This window comes from Leguminivora glycinivorella, chromosome 13 (genome assembly GCF_023078275.1).
Source record: "Leguminivora glycinivorella isolate SPB_JAAS2020 chromosome 13, LegGlyc_1.1, whole genome shotgun sequence".
Classification (NCBI taxonomy): domain Eukaryota; kingdom Metazoa; phylum Arthropoda; class Insecta; order Lepidoptera; family Tortricidae; genus Leguminivora; species Leguminivora glycinivorella.
This window is the reverse complement of record NC_062983.1, coordinates 5903549-5922627: the sequence shown is the minus strand read 5'-3', so window position 1 is coordinate 5922627 and position 19079 is coordinate 5903549. Positions and strand designations below refer to the sequence as shown.

At 44.8% G+C, this 19079-nt stretch overlaps 1 protein-coding gene and 1 pseudogene across 1 annotated transcript; both read left to right on the top strand.

Annotated features, from left to right (window-relative positions):
• The first annotated feature begins 221 nt into the window (after positions 1-221).
• LOC125232787 lies at positions 222-15498 on the top strand (annotated as a pseudogene).
• Positions 14835-17832, top strand: LOC125232696 (fatty acid synthase-like). Its single transcript, XM_048138452.1, has 4 exons — positions 14835-15684; positions 15821-16137; positions 16341-16733; positions 17479-17832. Exons 1-4 carry the CDS (start codon positions 15504-15506, stop codon positions 17830-17832), a joined length of 1245 nt encoding a protein of 414 aa, XP_047994409.1. The 5' UTR covers positions 14835-15503.
• The last annotated feature ends 1247 nt before the right edge of the window (positions 17833-19079 follow it).

Below are 19079 nucleotides of genomic sequence, written 5' to 3'. Positions count from 1 at the left end.
CCGTATACCTGGTTGCCACCGACATGGTATAAAAAAACACACCACAACAACGACATCCACCAGAGTTCAACGACGCTGCGGAGCGATATAGACGTAAGGAAAAAAACGTCCTTGTAAAGTATCAAACGTACCTATAGAATTGTATCTAATAAATATCAGACTTGAATTGTCGCCTTAAAAACATCGTGAACAGCATTTCTTTGCCAATTTGTTAACTTTGTGTCAGTTGAAAACACCTGCCGCAGGTGACCTGCGATATAGTTAACAAGCCGTGATTTTGTGGAGATTTGTATCTCAGTGTTTTGAAAATAAGGTGCATATGTACGGTCGACCTTGAGGGTATACCTACACTAAATTGAAATAAATCCAAGAGAATTCTATACAGATAAGAGGAGTTTACAGATAGTCAAGATGCCAAGCGCGATCGGCGGCACATCGGATGTGGTGGTGAGTGGCCTGTCGGGCCGGCTGCCCGAGAGCGGTGATATCGAGGAGTTTGCTCGCCACCTCTTTGCTGGCGTCGACATGGTGACTGAAGACGACCGCCGGTGGACACCAGGTAATCTCGCCAATATAGGTAATACTCTTTGGTAAAGAGAGATTCAAAGTGTCTTCACTCAAGTGTGTTCAATGTTTCAGAAATGTATGGATTGCCAAAACGTAGCGGCAAGTTAAAGGACTTAGCACACTTCGACGCAGCGTTCTTCGGCGTATCTGACAAACAAGCTGATCTCATGGACCCGCAGTTGCGCCTGCTCCTAGAGGTGACCCACGAGACTATGGTGGACGCCGGGCTCTGCCCCACCGACCTGCGAGGGACACGCACTGGAGTTTATATCGGTGTCAGCCGATCCGAAACTTTAAGCAAATTCTGCAATGACATCGACAAAATCAATGGCTACGCTATGACTGGTGGGGCCAGCGCTATGTTCCCAAATCGCGTTTCCTATTCGTTCGACCTGAAAGGGCCGTCGATTGGCATCGATGTCGCCTGTTCGAGCTCTATGTACGCATTAGCACAGGCTGTGCAGGATATTCGAGCGGGCCGCTGTGACGCCGCGGTCGTCGCCGGTATAAACATTTGCCTGGACCCTGCGACGTCGTTGAACTTCCTCCGGTTGACGCTGCTGTCACCGGATGGTCGTTGTGCCGCTTTCGACGAGAGCGGGCAGGGTTACGTGCGCTCCGAGGCGGTAGTGGCTTTGATGCTGCAGCGCCGTCGCGACGCGCGCCGTCTGTACTGTACTATACGCGAAGTGGGCGCTAACAATGACGGCTACAAGCCGCAAGGCATTTGCTATCCCGCCGGTGTCATGCAGCACCGTATCACGCAAGAGACTCTTGAAAACGCCGGCTTGAGCCCGAGTGATGTCGTCTATGTGGAAGCGCACGGCACTGGGACCAAGGTGAGGATATGATGGCTCCTACTATATAATTGTAATTACCTCTTAACAGGCGTTTTTTGAGTATTATGATAAATATTTCAGACGGGCGATCCAGAGGAGGTGAACGCAATCGCGGAGCTTTTCTGCAAGGATCGGGACAGACCGCTACTGATAGGCTCGGTGAAGTCCAACATCGGGCACGCGGAGCCTGCTTCCGCACTGTGCTCCGTGGCGAAGGTGGTGCTGGCGATGGAGCGTGGCGCCATCCCCGGGAACTTGCACTATAATAACCCTAACACGGATATACCGGCGCTCTTTGATGGCCGGATTAAGGTATATTGTGAATGAAATCATAATCATAATATCGTTTATCTTAGTTATTATCTAGAGGTAAGATTACCTATCTTACCTTTTTCCACGAAGACCTAGACTTTTCGCACCTATGCTAAGCTAATCTTGTGCACTAACTAATGAAGCATGAAAATTCAAATTACTTCTTAAATTACTAAATCTAACTATTACATTAGGGTCGTAAACCTTGTCTAAGCTCGCATATGATACAGGTGGTTGACAAAAACACAAAATGGCAAGGCGGACTGGTGGCAGTAAACTCTTTCGGATTCGGCGGCGGCAACGCGACTGTGATCCTAGAAGGAGGGCGCGGCGTGAGGCCCGCGCCCGCGGCGTACCCGGCGCCGCGCCTCGTGCTGGCCTCGGGCCGCACACACCACGCCGTCGAGAAACTGCTCCGGCTGGCGGCCGACCATCCATGTGACGCGGAACTGCACGCTTTAATAGACGCCGTGCACGCACGCGCCATCCTCGGGCACCCGCACCGCGGGTATGCTGTACTAGACCATGCGAACCCTGTGCTTGAGGTGCTTGAAAACAAAAGCGAAACGCGCCCAGTCTGGTTCGCTTTCTGCGGCATGGGCTCACAATGGGCCGGCATGGCGCGAGAGCTACTCCGCTTGCCGACATTCGCAGAAAGCATCTCGCGTTCAGCCAAAGTGCTACAGCCCTACGGCGTGGATCTCACGTACGTGATAGCCGAGGCATCGGAGGATGAGCTCCGCAACCTTATCTACTGCTTCGTGTCCATCGCAGCCGTGCAAGTGGCTATGGTCGACGTGCTGCGCGAGCTTGGTGTCCACCCTGACAGCATCATTGGGCATTCCCTTGGCGAAATCGGTCAGTTCGCTCAAAGAGCTACAATGGTCTACGTATAAATTCTGAGTTGATCCTGTAGAATTGCATGTTCTTGCGTAGGTTGTGCGTACGCAGACGAGGGGCTGACGGCTGAGCAGACGGTGCTGTGCGCGTACTGGCGCGGGCGCTGCACGCTGGAGGCCGCGCCGGCGCCGGGCGCCATGGCCGCCGTGGGGCTGAGCTGGGAGGAGGCCGCGCGCCGCTGCCCCGCAGACATCGAGCTCGCTTGCCATAACTCGTCTGACAACGTGACGGTGAGCACGACGAAATCACGATATATGAAGACTTAACAACTTGAGCTCCTGTTCTTTACAAACGTAGTAATTTTCAACCAATTCTCGTGAAATTTTTTGACTGGACTTCCTACTTATTTTTTGTGATTTCGATTCAAAATTGGCATCGAGGCCTTTTTAAGCGCCACTAGCGCCAGCAAGAACTATGGTTCCTAAGACCGTTCTGATTCATATTGAGAATCATTCTGACGAACTGCCAGCCAAAGAAAAGTTTTTGTTATGACTTTTACAGTTTCTAAGCTTATCGCGGAATCTACAGCTTACAGCATTAGCGATTGGATAGCCAAGCTCTGTTATAAGAAGCCAGGCTATAAGACGCCCGCTAGGAATTGTTTGATTACAGTATTCCACAAACATTATATTTGCAACAGATCTCCGGTCCATTGGAGTCTATGAAGACATTAGTAGAGCAGTTGTCAGCTGACGGCGTGTTTGTGCGGATGGTCAACACTTCGGGAGTGGCATTTCACAGCAAATATATCGCGGGCGCTGCGCCGCTGTTACTCGACCGTCTTCGGGAGGTCATCCCTAACCCGAAGCCCCGTAGCAGCCGCTGGCTTTCTTCTTCCATACCACCTGACCAGTGGAACTCAGATCTAGGTGAGTGCTTAAACCATATTTGTCAAATGATATAGGTAATATATATGATTTACGAAGAGATTGTATGAAGGAAAATGCAAGGATTAGTTGGAAGTGGAAGACAGGTGAAGTTTTCTCGATCATATCGTGGAAATATAGCTAAAAGGCTGGTCTGAAGCACCCAAAACCAATGAGGAACATGAAAAGTGAGTGAAGCGAAAGTGCAACAAACCTGTCAGAATGGTAGCGAAAGGAAATCATCGATCTGTTCCTAGGTACTCCTCTGCGAAGCAGGGTTGAGCATATGCATAAATAGTACACATTATTAAGGGTGGCGATTATTCTTGGCCCGTTTTGCAGCTCGGCTGAGCGACGCAGCGTACCACGTGAACAACCTGGTGTCGCCGGTGCGGTTCGCGGGCGTGCTGGCGCGGGTGCCGGCGCGCGCGCTGCTGGTGGAGGTGGCGCCGCACGCGCTGCTGCACGCCGTGCTGCGGCGCGCGCTGCCCGCCGCCGTGCACGTGCCGCTCGTGCGCCGCGACGCCCGAGACCCGCTGATCCATCTGCTGGCCGCCGTTGGCAAAGTCTATGCAGCCGGCGCGCAACCCCAGGTAACAAATAATTGAATTCATTTGTGACACTGTAGAGCTGCACGCTGTGCTCCGGCGCGCACTGCCCGAGACCCGCTGGTCCATCTGCTGGTCGCCGTTGGCAAAACCTATGCGGCTAGTGCGCAACCCCAGGTAACTTGAACTATTCGTAAAATGTACCTGTAAAATCTTACAAATTAAAAATGGACTTCCTGACTTCCAGCGAAGGTTTAAATCTACGTACCTACAAGTGTGTTGGGTGAAAATACAATTTTCTGACACCAACGCACTGATCTGATGATGGACACAGCAGCTGGCCTCAAGAACTCTGTGATAAAACAGTTTAACCTAATCATGTATGGGACATTTCGAATTGTCGCCATGATTTGTAAAAAGAAAGTTTAGTGCTGTCAGGTATACTTTTGTAATTATTACCACAGGTTATTTTATCTCTTTCGTGACGCTTATTCTTACAGGTGTCGCGAATTTACCCGCCCATATCCTGGCCCGTATCACGCGGTACGCCCGGACTCGCGGCCCACGTCAGCTGGGACCATTCCACCGAGTGGTTTGTCGCTGACTTCAGGAACCCCACTCGTTCCGGAGACAACGTCATTGAGTACGACCTCAACAAGCCTGGCGACGCGTTCCTTGCGGGACATGATTACGAAGGTCGCGTTGTGTTTCCCACCGCTGGATATCTTGTGAGTTATTGAAGTCTTTAATACTTACTTAGAATCTTTGGGAAGCTACCTTGTAAAACATTCATTGTTTTTTGATTTGATACAGGCATTGATTTGGCAAACGCTTGCAAAGATGCAGAATCAAGACATGGAGCAGACGGCGGTGGTATTAGAAAATATGGATTTTCATCGCGCTACCATCGTCTCACGTGAAGCGCCATTGCGATTCCACGTCTCCCTGCTGGATGGCACAGGAGAGTTCCAGGTCTGTGAGAGTGGGGATGTAGTGGTCACGGGCACAGCTAGGCTCACTACTGACCCAATCGCCGAACTCCTGACCACAGCCATGCTTGAAGAAAACGACGGTCTACTTGATTTTGACTCTGAAGACATCTACAAAGAATTTCGCCTCAACGGTTACAACTACACGGGCGTGTTCCGCGGGATTAAGTCTTCGAACGCAAGCGGAACTCGTGGTCTTCTCAAATGGGAAGGCAATTGGATTTCGTTCATGGACTCTGCACTGCAAATGTCTCTTATCGGCGTGCGTGACTTGCATTTGGCTTCAAGTATACAGCGTGTAGTCATTGATCCTGTTTCGCAGCGCAAGGCGATTGCGATGGCCATCAGTGGTGCTATGTCTGTTAAACGTTACCCAACCATTAATGCGATTGTGGCTGGAGGTGTAGAAATCAGAGGTTTCAGCACATTACTGGCACCACGTCGTACAAATATCCAACCCCCTCCCAAGCTTGAAAGATACGGATTTGTACCCTTCTTTGGTGCATGTTTCGATTTCGAGAAAGACGATCTATCCAAAAGGCATGTGCTCACTGCCGCAATACAGTTGGTAATGGAGAACTGTGGAGAGCTACAATTCGAGCTAATGGAACTGGCCTTGCAGAAACCCGTGAATACACTGCTGCTGCCTCATGCTTTACAGATTCAGATTCAGATTCAGATTTTTTATTGATAAAATATGATATTTTACACGTCATTTTTTATAAGTAAGTATAAATACAATAATCTAAGCTTAAGTAAATCAGTATTAGTACATTTCACATGATAAAAATATACATTATACAGTTTTATTATTAACTATTTATATGAATTATGAACTTTAATTTTAATATTTTTTTGTGGTTGGGTTGGCCACTTCTCTATTCATGAATTCGTCTATGTTATAACACGCCAGTTCAATTAATAGCGATTTGAGTTTTTTATCGAATAATGAATCGTTCAATTCGATAATTTCGGTGGGAAGCGCGTTGTATAATTTAGCCCCAATGACAGCGAGTGACTTTTTAGTTTTAGCGAGTTTATACTGTGGGACGACCAGACGGGGTCTCCGTCGCGTGCTTCTATCTCGTGTAGCAGAGGAGACATAGTTGTGTACGTTTGCCCTTATATACCTACACGCAGTGAGGACAAAAACACTTGGAAGCGTAGGTATTTTTAGTTCTTTGAATAGTTCTTTGGCAGGATGATCGTAGCGTTTTCCTGATATGATCCGCACTGCGCGCTTTTGTATTTTAAAGGCTCGATCACGGTCTGCCGCCAGACCCCACAGGTCTACATTTTGCGTAAGGATTGAATGGAAGTATCCATAGTATGCCTTAAGTAGGTTTATGCGTGAAAGGCTAGGCGCGAGTCTGGATAGGGCATAGCACGCTGATGCGAGTTTGTCACACATGGTATCGATGTGAGGCGCCCACGTGAGGCCGGCGTCCAGCGTGCAGCCCAAGTACCTAACTTCATTTACCTGTGGCACCTGAACGTTGTCTAGAAGTATGTTAAGCTCTTTATCGTTTTTTCTCAGTTGAAAGTGCATTATATATGTTTTTTCGATATTTAGCATCATCCCGTTTGCTTCAAACCAACAATGTATTTGTTTTATCGCGTCATTCAACTTAATGTTTAATTGTTCAAAGCTGTCGGCATTTACCAGTACACAGGTGTCATCCGCAAAGGTTATAAGCTCGAGCTCAGGGCAAGCCGCGGAGATGTCATTTACTAAGATTAAAAATAAGTTATTTCCCGTTACAGAACCTTGAGGGACAGCGCAGTTCCCAATAGACTCCAGATCTGATTTAGAATCAAGTACGAATGTGCGCTGTTTCCTGTTTGTAAGGAAAGATCGAATCGTTTCAAGGAAGAGTCCGTTTATTCCATAACGCGACAGCTTCTCCAGCAGTAGGGCATGGTCAACCATTTCGAAGGCACGCGACAGATCGCAGAATATTGCGGCCACCTGTCGCCCACCCTCGAGATGCGTCAGCACCCGCGCAACGACGTCCCGCGTCGCGTCAGCTGTCGATAGGCGCGGTTGATATGCATACTGCTGTTTACTAAGTAAGTTATTATTTGAAAAGTATCCCATAAGTCTTGAGCTAATGAGGGACTCAAATACCTTAGAGATAATCGGTATCAGTGATATTGGACGATAGCATTTTTCCAAATCTGTGTTTCCTTTACCCTTGTATACGGGTTGAACCTTAATTTGCTTTAATGAGTCAGGGTATACACCGTTTGCGATACATTCATTAAATAAGACAAGAAGCAGTGATACAATAATAGGTGGTAAGAGGTCAAGTATGCGCGTCGTCATATCATTGATATCTTTAGAGTCCTTGCGTTTTATTTTTTTTAAAGGCTTTTGTGATATCGGCAAGGGTGAAAGGTTCGAACTGGAAATTAGGTATTGATATGGGTAGGTAGTTAGATAAGTAATTAAGCGCAGACCGAACGCACGGCTGTTTATTATTGCTATTTGCGTTGATGTAATACCGGTTTAGTTGGGATGCGGCGGACGCGGCGCACCGATCAGCTGATTTCAAAACAAACAAGTTAATAGCGCTGTTTTTCTTGTTTTTATTTTTACAAGTTTCTGATGCTATTACTCGCCATATGTCACGACACATATTTTCATTGGATTTTGATATTTGGCTATTTAAGTAGTCGCTTCTTGCACTTTTTAAGGTTGTCCAGTACAATGATTCAGTGTTTTGTAAGTTGGAATATAATTCGGTGTCATTAGGGCTTTGTTGGATTTTAAATTTGAGTTTGCGAATTTGGTGACGTAACTGTTTGATTGTGTCGTCGACCCAACCACTTACATTTGGTCTCACTAATTGTTTTCTAAGAGGAAAACAAATGTTAAAATAATGTTTAATTACATTTAGTACCAAGTCAATTTTTTCGCCTGGGCAAATACATTTTTGTTGAATTGTATTCCAATCATACAGGTTAAGGTTAGCAATGAAATTTTCGACATTTGTTTTTGCGAAGTTTCGCTTAAGCGTGTGTTTATTGCACGAGTAATATGACTGAGTTTGAATGCTTACATTTGTACATAAATGGTCAGATAAATTCAGCTCGATACATGATACATTTTTTATATTTATTTTAGGCATATTTGTAAATACATGGTCTATACAACTGCTAGAGGATTTAGTAATTCTAGTAGGTGCGTTAATTAGTTGGCGAAGACCGAACAGTTTAATGGTATCACTCAACGTTTTGGATATAGTACAATTATTAAATAAATTTATATTAATGTCGCCAACGATAATAACATTGTAGTTTTTCATTATACTTAAATTAAGTAGTTCTGTCAACTTAGAGAAATATAACTGTACATCACCGCTTGGGGGCCTGTAGATGCATACAACGATGACATCGGCACCGACGACCTCGATCCCACAGGCCTCAAAGTGCATTTCCTCCGACAGGTCGGCGATTTCTCTTCTTTCTATCGTCGTTATGTCTGGTCTGACGTAGATGCAGGCTCCACCACCTCGACGAGAGCGTCTAGAGAACTCAGCGCGAAGAGTGAAGTTCAGGATGTTGACCGAGTGGAGTTGGTAAGTCTGGAGCCAGTGTTCCGTAAGGCACAGAATGTCCACGCCGGGATTGAATAGCTGGAGCTCGCATTCGAGTTTGAATGTTTTGTTCTCGAGTCGATTAATATTTTGATGTAAAATGTTTATTTCGGTGGTTCTGTGATTGCTATTATTCTTATGAGGTGTTTTTTTCTGAGGGCACCTTGTTTTCCCTGGGTCGGAGAAAGGGCTGCCATTTTGAGATGCTTGTGTTGACCGGCCAAACTTCTGCGTTCATAAACATATCGAATATTGCTGCAGGAATACCTATTTTGAAAGAGGCATAGGTGTCACGTTTAGATGGAATGGATTCAACTGTGTATTGATATCCCTCACATGTTTTTTCTAGGTGAGTAACCAGGTCTTGGGGGGTCGTGTCTTTTTTGAAAAAACAGCCGTGTAGGTATTTTATCGTTTCCACTCCAGCTATGGTCGTGTTCGTCGCGGATCCCTTGATAACATTGACCGGTCTCGGATTGCGTCGCTGATGACGGTGTTGAAGCTTGTCCGTGGATAATTTGGCGATATCATGATCAGCTGATATTTCAACACTCGTATTTTGTGAAATGTCATTTGCACAGTCAATATTTGTTTGGTTATTGACGGTGTCGTGTGAGTTTTGCAGCATTTGACTTGCATTATTGTCAATTATTGTATTTGTGCAGTTTTTTGCTGATTTCTTTGTTTGGACAGCCGTGGCGGCGGCAACGGTTTTTTTGATGATGCGTCTTTTTTGTTTGCAGGTAGGTTTGATCGTTTAGCATTCGTTCTCCACGTCGCCTTCTCTCTCGCACGCACTGCGGTGGCGCGCGGGATCCGTGCCGGCGCATCTACAGGAGCGAGATGGCTAGTCGGTGTGGATGCGGCACTCGAAGCGCCGCTGATTGGTGTTACAAGGTGATATAACAAATAACAATTTATAGTAATCAAAAAATTAAAAAAAAATCAAACTAGTATGGCTAAAATAGATAGTTAAGTATCTACACAACAACATGAAAACAAAATAAATTTTCAATCGTTTCCAATTAGGGATTGCAATCCGGTCTGACCTCCAATCCGGCCGGATCCGGCCGGATTTTGGCACCGATCCGGCGGATCCGGCCGGATTGGCCTTGAGGATTAAAAGTACCCAAATAGTACCTTTTTGCATGTTTTCAGCATCATACGATGGTATTTTGCTTCACGATTAATAAACCAAAAGATTGAAGCTTAGAAAGCAACATTTTTACTAGGTAACAAGTAAATTTTACTATAATAATCAGTCGCAAATCAAATTCTTTCGTTTTTTTTTAACTTTCATAGGATAACAAAATTATTTTTGTGTAACATTTAACAGAAATACCTACCTATAGAGCTTTTAAGATACGATTAAGAACGGACACTATAACATACCTACCAGCATTATGAGATCAGTATTTAAAAAAAACATGTATTGTGTTATTTCTACAGTTAACTTTACTCACATTTGCATGTGAACAGAGAAGAACAAAAAAAATATCACAATCATATATATTACAAGTCTGCGTTAACCTTTTCTCAGTCTGTATAAAAAATCCAGTCCCGGATAAAAAAACTACAGTACCTAGCTAAATTGAAGTTAGCAAGAGTAATTGACCTTAGTATTATTTAATTGCTATTGCTGAATCAACAATCTTACTGGTTACCTTTTATTCCTTTTAAATTTTTTTCATTTTTAAGCTTTGATTTGTTGTTTTATTATTTTTGTAGCAAATGTAGCAATATGCCCTCATACTTTTCTCATATTATGCCGAAAACATGTTGTTCTTGTAGTCCTACGTCACCACAGAGCCTGCACGAGCTCGCGCCAAGCCTTCCTATCTTATAGCATTTTGCGGTTTCCAGCGGAAAGCAATGGTTGCGTTATTTCGTTCTCCTTTTCAAATAGTGTGCTATCCATGTTCTTTTTTGTGTCGCGGTTTCCTCACCAATGGGTGTTTGCTGGCATATACTCCATAGGTCCTGATTTCGGATAGGGACATGTTGCCGAAAAGTTTTTTTCATATGGGCCTTTGTCACTCTCCACCACTCCACATTTTGCATCCAAACAAACAATTGCACAGATTTCACTACGGATTTAAAGACGGAAAGTTTGCCGCGTCGCGTGAGCATATTATTTGACTTCTAAGTTGCCTTGTAATGAAAATAACATAAGTTAGTACATTATTTTTTGATTGGAAATCAGAGCGGATTGCAATCCCCTGTTGAGAGACGATCAACTGTTGGCATAAATTTTAATTTTTTGCACTAAACTAACACATTTAGTTACATTACCGGATCCGGTACCGGATCCGGCGAATTTTACCGGATCCGGGAGCATGAAAAAAGCACCGGATCCAGCCGGATTACCGGATCCGCCGGACCGGATTGCAATCCCTATTTCCAATAATTGCAATAACTAGGGAGAAAATGAGGACTTATATTAAAAATAGGCAGTATTATTTCGTCTTAGGCAGTATTTTTATTGTTTCTACATTTCCGCAGTGCTGACAGATCAGCCAGGGCTGCGTGTGAGTGCCACCTTGGCGGCCGGCGCCGAGGCTCCACAGTACGCCTCTACAATGGAGCCACTGCGAGTCAAGGTACTTGCAGAAGTAATTGTACTCGTACTTCCCCAGTTGTTTATGATTATGACACTTGATTACAGTATGGCCACTCCCGATCCCCACAGAAAGTGCCGCCTACCTGCTCTCGGTTATCTCACAGTTACCGCCCGTCGAAAATGCGACCAGTCGACCTGTTATATCTCACTCATACGAGCATGGTATGAGTTCACCGACACGAGCTTAGACTGTGTGCGTAGAAACGTGTCTCTTGCATATATTTGATCGCCATTGTCCGAGGTATGACTTGATAGTTCTCGTCTCGTACTACTCAGTATTGTGACTTTTCTCGAGATGTTCAAGAAGCTGACGAATCTTGAAGGTACTGTTTCGTCAAATTTGTTTGTTTTAAACTTTATAGTTTTACTTTAAATTTACTTTTGTGTAACTATTGTCGCTTACCTGCATGCACCCCGCATGATTAACATATAAGTTTGATACTGTTGGAGCACTAATAATTTACGTTGAAACACTTGATAAACAATAAAATAATTTTAATCAAATAAATTTTCACATTAAATAAATACACATCAATTATAACGGGTTTCATTTAAGTGACATTGACACCTATCAATAAAAACATCGCAGAGGCCAGAAAGTTAGAAATAGGTTGCACAAGTAGGTTGTTAAAGCCACCACAATATCAAACATTAAATAATCTAATGTATGAGGTCCAATACATTCCACGACTCTTCTCTTTCCGAACAAACTCTAACATTTGCAAAACCATTTCAGCTGTCGAAAAGGGATATGACGAACCTAGAGAAAAGCCACTTGCTATTGGGTGCTGACATGTCGCAACACAAGAGCTTGCTCCGTCCACTTGCTGCAAGCTGCGACTTCTTGCTACTTGATGAAGCAAAGGGGATATGTGGCTATCCAGCACAGAAAGCCCTTCTCACCACCGCTGGTCTATCCATGGTACTTTGTCACTACCTACACGATGTTGTCGAGCAAATATGTACCTACACAGGCCCTTAGTAGTTATTTAGTCAATGGATCCTTTTCATGCAGGTATCAAGAGTGTCAGCCGGGTCCCGTGAGTATTTACTGCTACGACGCACTCCAGCCATACCGTCGACAAGAGTGGTCCTCGAGGTTCAAGATAACAACTTCGACTGGGTGGAGCCACTGAAAATCGCCATGAAGCGAGCCGAAACTGAAGATATGCGTATTTACGTATGGTCACGCGCACCCAGCTCCGGTATTCTTGGCCTGGGCACATGTCTAAGACGCGAGCCTGGCGGGGACCTACTTCGTGTGTTCCACTTGCCTGGAGAGGACGCGTTTGATCCTGATGCACCGGTGTATGAGGAGCAAGTAGGACGTGACCTGGCGTTCAATGTGCTACGCGATGGCGTCTGGGGTACTTATCGTCATCTACCGCTGGACAGCATCGTCGACACCCGAGTACAGGTAAGATGACCCGATCTTTAAGATTCTAAGGTGTCTAACCTTTATCAAGCTGTACTGTATTTTTACCTTGGCATCATCAATATTTTATCTGTATATCGTCAGGTGAAGCACGCTTACGTGAACACGTTGACTCGCGGCGACATGTCATCGCTGCGCTGGATCGAGAGTGACCTGCGTCATGCGACCGACCCTTGTCTCGTCTATTATGCAGCGCTCAACTTTCGCGACATCATGATCGCTTCTGGCAACCTAACGCCCGTGGCAACAAAGGGTACTCTGGTTAAAAAGGTGAATTTATATATTGTGTTCTTGCTGACGACAAAGGGCCTTGTCCGATTGTACCTAAACCAAGCATACCTTTATTTTTGCAGCAAAGTTATACCCTCGGCTCGGAATTTAGTGGCCGCTCGTCTACCGGCAAGCGCATCATGGGCATAGTTGACCGAGGGTTGGCAACCTCCGTGGTGCCCGACGTAAACTTTATGTGGGAGGTGCCGGAACACTGGTCGCTGAAAGAGGCAGCCACCGTGCCGGTGGCGTATGCGACGGCGTACTACGCGCTGGTAGTGCGCGGTCACATGAAACGCGGCGAGACTGTACTGGTGCACGCGGGTGCAGGTGGAGTGGGGCTGGCGGCTATCGGGATCGCTCTTCACGCTAGCTGCACAGTTTTCACCACAGTGGGATCGCCAGAAAAGCGCGCCTTTTTACGAGAGCGCTTTCCAAGTCTTTCGGCGCCAACATCGGCAACTCACGCGACTGCTCGTTTGAACAGCTTGTACTACATCACACGGAAGGTCGGGGCGTCGACCTTGTGCTCAACTCGATCGATGGCGAACAGCTGCAAACTTCACTCCGATGTGTCAGGGAGGGCGGACGCTTCCTACAAATCGGGAAGGTTGATCTGAGCGCAAAGACGGCGCTCGGTTCGGCCATGTTGCTGAACAACACTACAGTACACAGCATTTTGCTAGACGCGTTGCTAGATAGCAATCACGACGAGAAGGCTGAGGTGGTGCGCTGTGTGTCTGAAGGTATTGCCTCTGGAGTTGTGCGGCCGCTACCCTCCACCGTTTATGATGACACCCAAATCGAGGAAGCCTTCAGGTACGAATGTTTAAACTAGCAATGGTGTAAGATTGCGAGCCTCACTTTCTACAGCTTCCTTTTTCCCTCAGGTACATGTCGGCTGGAAAACATATCGGTAAAGTGTTGATCCGCATGCGCGAAGAGGAGGTGAACAGTGAGCCGATGCCGAGACTGGTGTCTGCAATGCCACGGTCTTACATGCACCCCGGCAAGAGCTACGTACTTGTTGGTCAGTACCAGAAGCACCGGCTTGACAAAATGTAGACCCTGAAAGTCAATGTCTTTTGCTGAACTGCTTTCTTTTTGGACTTTACTCAAGAGCTGCTTTCTTTTTGGACTTTACTCAAGTACTGAATTCGTACATGTTGCAGGCGGGCTGGGTGGATTTGGCCTGGAGCTCGGGAAGTGGCTCGTCCAACGCGGCGCGCGCATTCTTGTGCTTAATTCACGCAGCGGCGTACGTAATGGGTATCAGGCGATGTGCATCAGCAGGTATAGGATTGATCTTACTACACTTAGTGTCGAAAAATTTACGCTTCCGGCGGGACTTGAACCCGCACCATTTTTGCAATCCGTGCAATGCTCTTACCAATTGAGCTACGGAAGCCACGACATGATGTAAATGAGTTGAATTACACTTACGCATTGAGGACGAGCGTACGCATTGGCGAGTATAGACAAAATATCGCCATACCCTTGCGTTTCACTCGATGACAGAATTTGTCTAAGCTTCGTACATTCGAAACCTTGCAAAGCTCTTGCTCGCGGTTCAGTATTGAACTCTTTCGCTTGCACGTGCGGTTAAATAACACTTTTCACCCTTTTAAATCCAATAACTATTACTTATACCTCTTTGTAGGTGGCGCTCCGAGGGCGTGCGCATACTTCTGTCATCAGAAGACGTTACAACGCTGACGGGAGCGCGTGCGTTGCTACAGGCGGCGGCGGCGGCCGCACCCGTCGGTGGCATCTTCAACCTGGCCGTCGTGCTGCGAGACGCCTTCCTCGTCAACCAGACTAAGGATTCCTTTGAGACTGTCGCTAAGCCGAAGATTTATGGTTTGTATCGAATATATCGATAGCACAAAAAGTTCAGTCGGGATAAAGAAAAATGTTTTCCACAAATTTCTTCATACTTGAACCCACCATTGGATAGCTTCTAATAATCAAACACTACATCATCTCAAGTAGGTGCATGTTGCTCTGAGAATCGTTTAGACTTAGACTCGTCCGTCCGTCCTTAAAACTCTCCTATCCATCTTATTTTATGATGATCCATTTTAACCACTATACAGAGGCCCAAGTCTGAGACGATGCTTCCGGTTCCGACACTTCATTTTGAATTAAAATCTGGCAGCTAGGAGCTCAATCAGTGACCACTTTTCTTCCGCTCAATATTAAAATAAAGTGTCAGATGTTCCGATCTTGACCCGAGCCCCACTAGGGTGAGACCTTACTTACCTTTGTTACCGTGTTTAAGTCCGTATCTCCTTATTCTCGTCATAGTGGCTTGTATACCTAAATAACCTACTTACAGTGACACGAGCGTTGGATACAGCGTCGCGCGAGCTGGCACCCGAGCTGGATCATTTCGTGGCATTTTCATCTGTGACCAGCGGGCGTGGCCTTGCGGGGCAGAGCAACTACGGTCTCGCTAACAGCGCCATGGAGCGACTTTGTGAGCAGCGGCGCGAAGACGGCCTCCCTGGGCTTGCGGTTCAATGGGGGGCTGTGGGTGACGTAGGGTTTTAACCACCATGCCGCATATCCTGGAGGTTGGCGGCACAGTGCCGCAGCGTATCGTCTCGTGTCTACAGACACTGGATACCCTGTTGAGGTTGCCGCACGCTGTGGTATCGTCCATGGTGCTGGCTGATGAACTTCGCGCGCAGGAGAAACCAACGCAAGAGCTTGTTCATGCCGTTGCCGCTATCATGGGTAGGTGATTTGTTTTGTATTCAGCTGACCCACGATTTTCTTTAAGGGTGGATACATACGGACTGCTCCATCTATATCGGCCCTAAGTGCCTTACGATTTTGCTCCTTTAAAGCTATAAGGTATATTTGTTCACAGGAATCAGAGACATCAAAAAGATTGTTGAAACGGCAACTTTAGTGGAATTGGGGATGGACTCCCTGATGGGCACGGAGATTAAACAGACGTTAGAGCGAAACCACGGCATACTGGTCAGCGTTCAACAAGTCCGCACGTTTACCTTTGCCAAGCTTCGCGTTATGGCCGACGACGAGTCACCAGCATCCTTTGACAGTCTAAACCCGACTAAGCATAACTCGTTAGAGTTATGCTCTATAGAGCTTATGCCCAAGCAAGTTCTCGTCAAATTACCGTCGCAGCCAGGCATTAGTTCAAATGACAGGATTGTATTTATGGTAAGATTTCCTACTTCAGTTAAGTATTTGATTTTTTTTGTAAATTTGCTTTTGACATTCTTTACCTTTATTAAATTCATATATTAATTATCAAACGATAAGGTCCAGTGGCTTTCAGAATCTAGTAATCAACTATTAGGTATACATACTCGTAACGACTTTAAAATATCAGAAGATTAGCTAACAGGTGTTTCTATCGACAGGTACATCCAATCGAAGGCTCAATAAACATCCTTCGCCGCTTAGCAGCCAACGTACGTGGCACAGTATACGGACTACAATGCGCTACATCAGCTCCATTAGATGACATAGCCACTCTCGCGAGCTTCTACTTAAAGCACGTACGCGCCACGCAGCCACAGCCTCCATATTTGCTTCTTGGCTACTCTTTCGGCGCGAGCGTAGCCTTCGAGATGGCTTTACAACTAGAAAGGGATGGGTGCGCTACTCGACTGGTACTGGTCGATGGCTCGCCTGCTTTCGTCAACGCGCACGCTACTAATGTCATAATGAAGCGATCGGTGTTGCTGCAATCTGATGATGCCGATATGCTTGCTTATATGGCAAAAGTATGTTACGGACTGGATTCGACTGAAGTAAGTAATGATACAGATTTTATTACACTGTACACAAATACAACACACTCCGAGCGTGCACGCTTGGCGCTTACGTTTACCATAGTCATGAAAAATGAAAATGAATAAATGTTTTCAACTCACGTTCCCTATGCCACACTAAACATATATCCTACCGACTGCGCCATGTTTCTTATATAAGGGCTCATTTTATTTTGATTTTATTTCATATTTGATTTTATACAATAACATGACATAAGCAGGATACATTTTAGTAGTATAAAGGAATTGATAACTGTTAACGAATGCCTATATCACAATAACAATTGTACACATTTTATTTTAAATAATTCAAATCCAAACTATCTACGTAGGTACTTATATAAACCTAATACTAACATGCTAGTGCATAATAAATGAAAAGAAACAATTAATTTAATGTTCAAGAATCTTCGATTTTACAATATGGCTGATGAAGCTAGACAAAGACATGTTCAAAATATCCGGCTCGCTGTTTAGGTCAGTGTATAAATTACACATTCTGAAGATAGGAGCGTTACGAGTAACATTATTGTTAGGGACTACTGGCAAAGCAAATAGTTTTTGGCTTCTAGTCATCCTACCACTGGCTCTGAAATAAATATATGTATTCATGGAATGTGAATCAAAGACTAGCTCTCCTTTAATTAACACTGATCCATTGTTTTTTATGACAACCCTTCACATGTAAATTACAGTACAAATTCATTATAACTTTATGTTGCAGGTAACCAACGAGTTATCACATCTCCCTAACGGTGACGCGCGTGTTGACCGCTTAACAGACATCATCACTTCTCACGGCGTGCACACAGACAAAGACACAATACGTAACGCGGCGACCAGCATACACCGTAGACTCACCATCGGCTGCCTTTACAAACCTACTTCATCTCTCCGTTCACCAGTCACACTATTTAAAGCGGTAGACTACAAGTTGTTTGGAGAAGACTATGGGTTAAATGATTTATGCGTGGAGCTAGATGTAAGGAAATTGGAAGGCACGCATAATAGAATTCTGGCCGCCGACTCTGGTTCCGCTATCGCGGATCATGTGTCTGAACTTCTGGCACAATGTTAAGGCGAGATGATCTGTCAAAGTAACCAATCCAAGGGGGTGAGGTGCGCGGCGTCCGGGCAGCCCCGCCCGCGCGGCTCTGTTCGCTTGTCGCACACGGGAACTCAAATTCGCGCGGCAGCATGGCCAATGGCACAGGCGGATCGCAGTATAATGATCGCCGTATTTTAACTGGGCTTTCTTGGTTTTTTCATGAAATAGGAGGCAAATGAGCAGCTGTATCGCCTGATGGTAAACGATCACCGCCTTTATTTCCTTTATTAGGTTTCATCATTTGTGTAAGTAATACTAATGATTTATAGTTACAGTGTGTTTGGTCAGCGTTGTCGGAGCTTTTAAGGACGTACCTAAACTACTGTCAATTTTATCGATTCTTTCGGATTCTCCAACTGCCATCGTCCAAACTTCTTAGTAATAGGGTGAAATAAAAAGGACCATTCAAACTTTGCATAGTGACTTTTGAGGTCATTATGAACAACTTTTATTAAGGGTCCAATGCTGAAGCCACGAAAAAAAATTGGATATTCCATAGGAATGAGCTGTATCATGACAGTCGAAATGTAAAAAAATGCTGATCATTTAGTAGTCCCAAGTTCTAAAACAATTGTAAAACGAATTACTGAATTTTACCTGCAAAAATTAGATAAATTTTATGGAAATATACTAGAACATCATAACATGTAGCTCACGGTTTTCCTGGATTATAAAAAAACAAACTACCAACGAAAACTGAAGGGTGAAAAGATTAACATTCGGCGATATAATATTTCTATACTAACATTTTCTTAAAAATAGGCCAATTGTATAAATATTAGATCACTAGTAACGTATTTAACCGTTTTTACAAATAGATTATGCTCACTCAATCCTCACTGTTTTTAAAAAGCCGAATTTTGATGAAAAACATAAGATTTAGACCGCTATTATATGTGTATAGTTTAGTAAAAGTGAAATGGGAATTTGTAAAATACAAAACGAACCTACTAACGTGTCAGGTTTTTTTATAATATCAATTTTTGATAAGTGCTCACTCATCCAGTCACGTTTTGAAAAATTAAAAATGTAAATATATTAAGATTTGAATAAAATCTAAGGTACTGAAAAGTACTTCAACATTTATTTAATAAAGTTTTTATAAATATCATATCTAATATTTTATATTTGTCTGGTTTAAACCAGACCCAAAATTCGAGGATTCAGAAGAACGACAAAATGCTTCAAGAAAACAGCTTTTTCTTCGCTTGACTCGT